Source organism: Bison bison, unplaced genomic scaffold (genome assembly GCF_000754665.1).
Source record: "Bison bison bison isolate TAMUID 2011002044 unplaced genomic scaffold, Bison_UMD1.0 scf7180017864440, whole genome shotgun sequence".
NCBI classification, from domain to species: Eukaryota; Metazoa; Chordata; class Mammalia; order Artiodactyla; family Bovidae; genus Bison; species Bison bison.
In genome coordinates, this window is record NW_011495002.1 from 1,129,342 (window position 1) to 1,136,715 (window position 7,374).

Genomic DNA, 7,374 nt, shown 5'->3' on the forward strand with positions numbered 1-7,374 from the left:
TTAAACTTTGCGTGTCTTATAAATTCATAAAGCAGCTGCATGTTGTGATAAGAAGGACATGTCAGTGCCACAAATTTTTGAAATGTCTGATTTGGTGTGATTTCAGCGAGGAGGACATGTATCGTGCGGCGGATGAAATAGAAAAGGAGAAAGAATTACTTATACATGAAAGAGGGTCATCAGGTACGTTTGAAATTGTTTTCTTTATAAAGAGTTCTTACTGTTTATAGTAGAAAATGCAGTTAAATCAGTATATCCATTTTCATAAAATATTGAGACACACTTTCCTAGGAAGATGGACTTCCTCGGAAGCATTCTTAGGCATTTGGTCTTACCTCCACTGGATTATTCATTTTGCTGGGTAAAAATATTTTGGGTGTATTTGGGGACTACTGTTTTCTGAGGCTTTAAAATTTCACTGCAAGTACTTTGCTTGCGTTCCTTACATTCATAGCATTTTTGCACCCGTGAGAATTTGTCTAACCTCTTGACACCACTCTCTCTTAAGTTCTTGACTTCCTTATTTTCATAGAGGGAGAGTTGGGGTTTGAAGTGCGTTTTTCATTTCAAGTGGAAGGATTTACTGCGAAGCTGGCCCTCTGGGTCTTTGAGTGCAGAAGGCCATGTGAATTTGATTTGACTTATAAGAAAGAACGGTGGTGGACATGATAGCTCTTAATTCTCCCGTCATGTTGTGACTTCCTGTCCACACTTGTGCTCAGCTGCATGCGCTCTGTTCATCCTTCAGCATCCATCGACCCCTGGCTGCTAGGGTGAGCCTGCTTCGACCATGGCCGTCGGGCCGGGTGTGGGGAAGCACCTCCTTCCTCCCCAAGTTGCCCCGGGCAGGAGGCCAGGGAGGGAGCTCCATTAGGGGATACCCCACAGACCATTCAGACAGAGGGAAGGAGGAGAAGGGGCTGACAGAATGAGATGGTTGGATGGCATCACTGAATCAAAAACGTGAGTTTGATCAAACTCCAGGAGATGGTGAAGGACAACAGGCCTGGAGTGCCACAGTCCACAGGGTCGCAGAGTCGGACATGACTGAGCCACCGAATGATTCACAAGCTGCGTTTTCCTGCGTGCCACTTGCGTAATGTTCTGGTTTAGGAACCGGCTCTCATTTACGGTGCTGGTGACAAAGTGTTAGGATGTGTCATTAGGAGCAGAAGATACGGGTGGGGTCTCTGAAGACAGTTCTCTAGCCTTCCTCACAGGGAGTTGGCGGAACTCCTCCCTGTGGTAACCGGGGAAGATGATGCGCTCTGTTGTGGTCCAGCCCCACGGGTTCCCGGCCCCCACAGCCTTCAGAGGCGTCTCAGGGCCCCAACGGCAGTTGCACACACTTCACCTCAATGGTAGGACTCGGCAGTCCCGTCTGAGGAGAAGGCGCTTCCTCAGCCCTTGTCTGTTCCTGCCCCGTCTGCAGGGGCCTCTGGCCTCCTCGCTTGCTCTGTGGGCTCTCTGTTGGGTTCCCTTCTGTCCCCAGGGGAGCCCCACACAGGTGCTTTTCAGGGGGTCTTGTCTCTTCCAGCTCTGGTCTGAAGCAACATGGGTCCCTTCACACCCTGCATCTCAGTCCTTCTGGCTTCGTTGTCCTTCCTGATGTAACATCCTGTGGATGGGCCTCTGGTGAGCAGCTCCGTTTTTTGCAAAAATGTCTTGACTTCACCTTGTTTCGTGAATAACCCCAGGTGAATAATACATTTTCTCTAATTTTCCTTGAAGGTTTCATTCCACTCTCTTGTTTCTTTCATAGTTGAAAACACTGTGGTCAGTCCGACTCTTGGCAGTCTGTCTTTCCCTGTCTTCTCTTGGAAAACACTGCAGTCAGTCTGACTCTTGGCAGTCTGTCTTTCCCTGTCTCCTCTCTGTCTTCGGTGTCCTACAAGTTTCTCCTCAGGGTCTCTTAAGTACGGATTTTTTTTTTTTTAGCACTTTGTTAGGGATTGTTTTTACCTTTTAAAATCTGAAGATGCTTAGTTTTCATCAGTTCAGAATTCTCAGCCATTATCTCTCTAAATACTGCCTTTTTCCTATTCTGTTTACTGCTTCCAGAGCTCCAAATCAGGTGTTTGCTAGCTCCCATTCAGTTATCCAGGGCCCTCAGTTACACACCCTTTCAAGTATTTTCTGACTTTTGGCCTCTGTTACATTCTGGATAGTTCCTTTAGAAAGGTTTTCTCTTTCTCTTTTGGAAAAGATCTGTTTTCCTTCCCAATTTGCTTGGTCTTTTTTGATAGTGTATTGCTCTTTGCTCAAGTTTTTATTTCTTCTTTTATTCCCTTAAGCATTTTAAACATTCTTTTCTGGACCTGATAATTCCATTAGCTGAAAATCCTGGCAGGTCTACTTATGCCAGTTGCTGTTTTTGCTTACTTCTTGTTTCTTCAGAGTTTGGTTCTACATTCAGCTTTTGTGTGTCTGTGGAGAGATTGTGCAGCCTGTCTTGAGTGTGAGGGAGTTTGGTCTCGTTTCTGCCGTGCACCCGGGAGTCACCTGCCTTGGGCCACGTCAGGTGAATTTCTGGGTTTGAGTTCCCAGGGTCTTGCAGCTGGTGTGAAGTCACACCCTGTCCCTGTGTGAGAGCTGGCCTGTGGTTGTGAGATCTTAGGTCCTCTGTCCCCAAGGCAGATCCCAGGTCAAAGCAGAAAGTTTTCTCATGCTCTCTGTTAATCACCTAGTCCGTGAGTGCAAAGTAGCCTGAGTCATGTCCTATTCTTTGCGACCCCGTGGACGGTAGCCCACCAGACTCCTCTGTCTATGGGATTCTCCAGGCAAGGAACTGGTTGCCATTTCCTTCTCCAGGGGATCTTCCCGACCCAGGGATCGAACCTATATCTCTTAACATCTCCTGCATTGGCAGTCAGATTCTTTACCATTCGTGCCACCCAGGAAGCTGACCCCACCTAGTCCAGGGGTCAGCAAACACTAGCTCCCTGGCCAAAGTTGAGATGCCACCTGGTTTTGTAAATAAAGTTTTATTGGAACTCCTTAGTTTACACATCGCACATGGTGATTTTCATGAATAGTAAGTTGAGTAGTTGTGACAGAAACTTTATAGCCTTAAAGCCTACGTTATTTACACTCTGGCCCATTAGAGAAAAAGTTTTCAGTTCTTGCCCTAGCCTCTTGATTGAGAGTCCCAGCATTCTGGAAGGGTTCAGTTTTAACTTCGCATCCTCCAAGGGTCTGAATCCTTGTCTTGGTCACCATATGGTGGTTAAGGAACAAAACCTCTTGGTTATTTCAGCTTCTGGTGACCACTCTTGATTTTCAGCTTCCCCTTTGTGTTTTTTGAATTTGTTTTTGGTGGAGTTTATTTGGCCATTAGAAATGTGCATTCCTGGGGCAGTAAGCAGCCTATGTAGCATGCAGATAACTAGAGCAGACGCTGACTTAGACTGTAAGCTGCCTGAGGTCGGGCTCAGGCCGTCCTGCATCTCCAGCTCCCAGCCTGCAGTGGCTCTTGGAGTCTTCCTCCCAGTGCCCAGCTGGATGGGACTGGGGGTGCACTTCCGATGCTGGCAGCTGTTTAAGTACCCATTTTCCCACCCTCACTGCCTCACGCAGACCTCTGATTCATCAGAGGACTGTGGCTTGTGGCCTGGGCTCTGAGCCCAGTCAGCCTCCTGCCTCCTCCACTCAGTCCTGAGATGGGGCCCCTGCCGGCCTGTGGAGGGCCCGGGTGTCCAACCCACAGGAAAGAGGACCGTGGGTGAGGAGAGCACCAGGGCTGGACTTTCTTCTCTGGGGGCCCTTCCCGAGCTGGAAGCTGCTCTGCTCGTGGCAGAACATGTCCCAGTGAACATCCTCGACTCTGGACACGTGTAGCTCCTCGGGCTTTCTGAGGAGGCGAGTTGAAAAGCGATTAAAGGGAACTCTTCCTTCCACTAATAAATACTCACAAAGTGTTTTTGACAGTGACTGCTCTTTATTTGAGGGTTGGCTGTGCAGCCGTGGTATTCGTGGTCTAGGCTCTAGGTCTGGTTCACCTTTAAGCCAATCCTGACTTAAGCACAGATAAATGTATTTGTTACCTGTGTGTGTGTTATTTTCCCTTTTGTATAGAAGGTTTATTTTCCTTATGAAAGGATTTATCAATGAGATTTTTAAAATAGGCAATTCTGACATTTTATGTCTTAAAAAGTTGTTTTACTTATTAAAGTGCAGGAAGGGCTTAGGGGTTCTTCTTGTGCTCCTCCATCCGTCATCCCACATCCATCACATCTTGCAGGGTCAAGGCCTGTGGTCCTTTCTTCTTAAGTAGTCTCTAAACCCTTTCAGGACCAAATCTGGGCCTTTATCATCTTCATATGCCTCTGCTCCTAGCTCAGTGCTTGGCACATATTAGAAACACAGTGTTTGTTGGATTGAGTTGACTATAACATCTTTATGTACAACTTCCTCTTGAGTAAATATGCCATGAGGTACTTCTGTGTTTATATCCTGATTTCTTTGCTAACATTTACTTCTTCAATATTTTAAAAAGGAAGTCAAGATATGCCTGGGAATTTAGCTCTCTTTCTTCCTAAAACATACAAAGACCTACACGTGTGCGTGCATATGCCTAGGCCACATAATCCAACCCCAGGCCTCGTGTGTTAAACAAGAGAAGTCTTAAGGCCTTTTTATTTTTTACTGTAACATCTGTCTGATCATCAGTTATCTCTTTTATTTGGGGGGTATGTGTTATTAGAATCAAACAGGCCTGTGTTTCAGCTCACATTGAGAGCTCCGTTAGTTTCTGGCTGATTATCAACAGTTTATAGCCCTTTGGGATCAAAGCAGGATATAACGAAATAAAGATTATTAAATATACATCTGTAATAGAGGTGTTATCTCTTTGTATAATGGATGTGGAAAAATTACAAATCACTAGCTATGTGGTCTCAAAGCTTAGACTATTGCGTGTTTGAATGAACATTATTTGAGGATACTTAGGTCAGTGTGGTTGCCGGTGCTGAGGGCACAGCTGAGAAACAGACCAAGCCCCTGCCCTCAGGGAGCTCATGTTTTGCTATGTGTGTATGTATGTGTGTGTGTGTGTGTGTGTAGGGATGGGAGAAGCAGCATACAGAAAAAGAAATATGTTAGGTGCTGATCAGTGCCAAGAAGAAAAGCAGAACCATGTAAGAGAAACAGAGTGAAAGTGTGTATGTGTGTGTGTGTTTAAGGATGAGAGAGGCAGGGTACAGAGAAAGAAATATGTCAGGTGTAGATCAGTGCCAAGAAGAAAAGCAGAACCATGTAAGGGGAGCAGAGTGAAAGTGTGTGTGTGTGTGTGAGTGTGTGTGTGTGAGAGAGAGAGTGTGTGTGTGAGATGTTTTGACATTGAATGTCAGTGTCAGAGGTAAGCAGAGACCTGCAGAGCGTGAGGAACAGGTACCTCACAGGTAGGGCAGGAGCTGTCGGTGTGGGTAGTGGGGGCGCTGAGACCCGAGAGGCAGTGGAGGGCCAGGGCAGGGGGGCCTCTTGTAGGGAGGAAGGGAGTAGACTCCCAGGTGTGATGGGAGGCCCTGGAGCCCAGCTGGGGTAGGTAGCATCTCACTTAGGTTTTTGAATGCACCACTCTGGCTCCTGTGTGGGGGATGGCCGGTAGGGTCTGGTGACAGGCTCAGCGGGAGACCTCTGTGGTCATCTGGGAGTCAGGTGGTGGCCTACTAAATGCACTGGGTGGTCAGCAGTCTTGGGATTCTAGACGTGGGAGGGACTGCAGTGAGCAAGAAAGGAACTCTCAGACAAAGCTGTGCTGTTATTCTGATCATACTTTGTCTCCTTATTCCCCCTCCCCCCCACCCCACCCCTTTTTTTTGGATTCTTTCACAGAAGCTAGATTAAGTGTAGCTCCTGAAATGGATATCATGGACTACTGCAAAAAAGAATGGAGGGGAAATACGCAAAAAGCAACATGTATGAAAAAGGTATGACGCCTGGATGCGTGCATTTTGAGTTTTTCCAGTAGTCTACCATAGGTAATTATTTAGCATGTCCTTTTGTATGCTGCTAAGTCGCTTCAGTTGTGTCCGATTCTGTGTGACCCCATAGACAGCAGCCCACCAGGCTCGCCTGTCCATGGGATTCTCTAGGCAAGAGTACTGGAGCGGGTTGCCATTGCCTTCTCCCATGCACGCGTGCATGCTAATTCGCTTCAGTCGTGTCCAGCTCTGTGCAACCCCTTGAACAGCAGCCCACCAGGCTCCCCTGTCCATCGGATTCTCCAGGCAAGAATACTGGAGTGGGTTGCCATTATGTTTAGATGTTATAGTTACGACAACTGCCATTAGACTGTGTTACTACAGGGCTTCTAACTTTAGAGATGAGGAAACAGACTGCAAAGATAAGGGCCGTCTCAGTATTAATACAAAATCATTATCAGTTAGTCAGCAACTTGACTTCTTTGAAAAACACATAAATGACTGTGTGCTCTTCTGAGCTGGGCCAGCCACGGGTTGGCCCCTTGGGGGCATTTGGCTGAAATGCCCTTCTGGCCGGTGAGGTCACAGCCTCGTGTGACCTACATCTGCTGTCCCCACCTGGATTTATTTTCACATCCTCCAGTCCTCGGGGCCTGGACTCTCCCTCACTCCCTTAGCAGTGGGACCTGGAGCTCCTGCCTTTATTTAGGGTACCCCAGGAGCTGCCCCCTCTCAGTCCCATTGCATAACTGGATGACCCAAAGGTAGTTCTTCCAAGGCTGTGGGACGTCGGGGATTCCCATGACGCGGCCCCGCTGGGCTGTGGCCAGGCTGGGTCACCACTCCCGCCGCATAGGAGTCAGGCAGCACCCCTCTCGGTCCCCCTCAGGTGGATCCTGAATCCAGCATCCCCCATGGGTGGAGATTGCTCCTACAGTTGACCCTTGTACACCGCAGATTTGGACCGCTGGGCCCGCTTCTCTGGATTTTTTCACTGAATATGGACTACAGTGTACTGCACGATCCCATGGGTGATTTATGCATTTGGAAAGGTGCAGTTGCTGTTGAACTAGTATTTGGGACAGCTGGGGGTTCACCATAGGGAAGAGGTGCATTTAGTAGGCATAAGTCTCCCTGATGGGCCTTCTATTGCAGTGGTTGGGCCACTGAACAGAAATGCAGCTCTCAGAATTTTATTATTGGAAAGAAATACTTTTATATCCACTTCGAACATCATCCTGTGACTTGAATCTTGAAAACAACTTACGACAGGGTCCAGTGCTTGGACACAGGATGACTGTCTACGGGGTCCCCACCCCAGGAGGGTGTCACTTCTTCCTTTGTGTACGTGTGTGTTGAGGGGGAAACAGGGTTTTAAGTGGCTGTCGAGGAAGAGCAGGGCAAGCGACAGATCCATGTGGTCAAGGGGGAGTGAGATGGGAAAGCCTGAAAG

The 7,374-nt window shown here is 47.8% G+C and overlaps 1 protein-coding gene across 1 annotated transcript in view; it reads left to right on the forward strand.

Annotated features, from left to right (window-relative positions):
• The window catches only part of OTULIN (OTU deubiquitinase with linear linkage specificity), a 39,283-nt gene that overhangs the window by 10,948 nt on the left and 20,961 nt on the right, over positions 1 to 7,374 (forward strand). The window contains exons 3-4 of the mRNA XM_010858808.1: positions 6 to 183; positions 5,833 to 5,927. Coding sequence (XP_010857110.1) covers positions 6 to 183; positions 5,833 to 5,927 — 273 coding nt within the window. The remainder of the gene's footprint in view (positions 1 to 5; positions 184 to 5,832; positions 5,928 to 7,374) is intronic.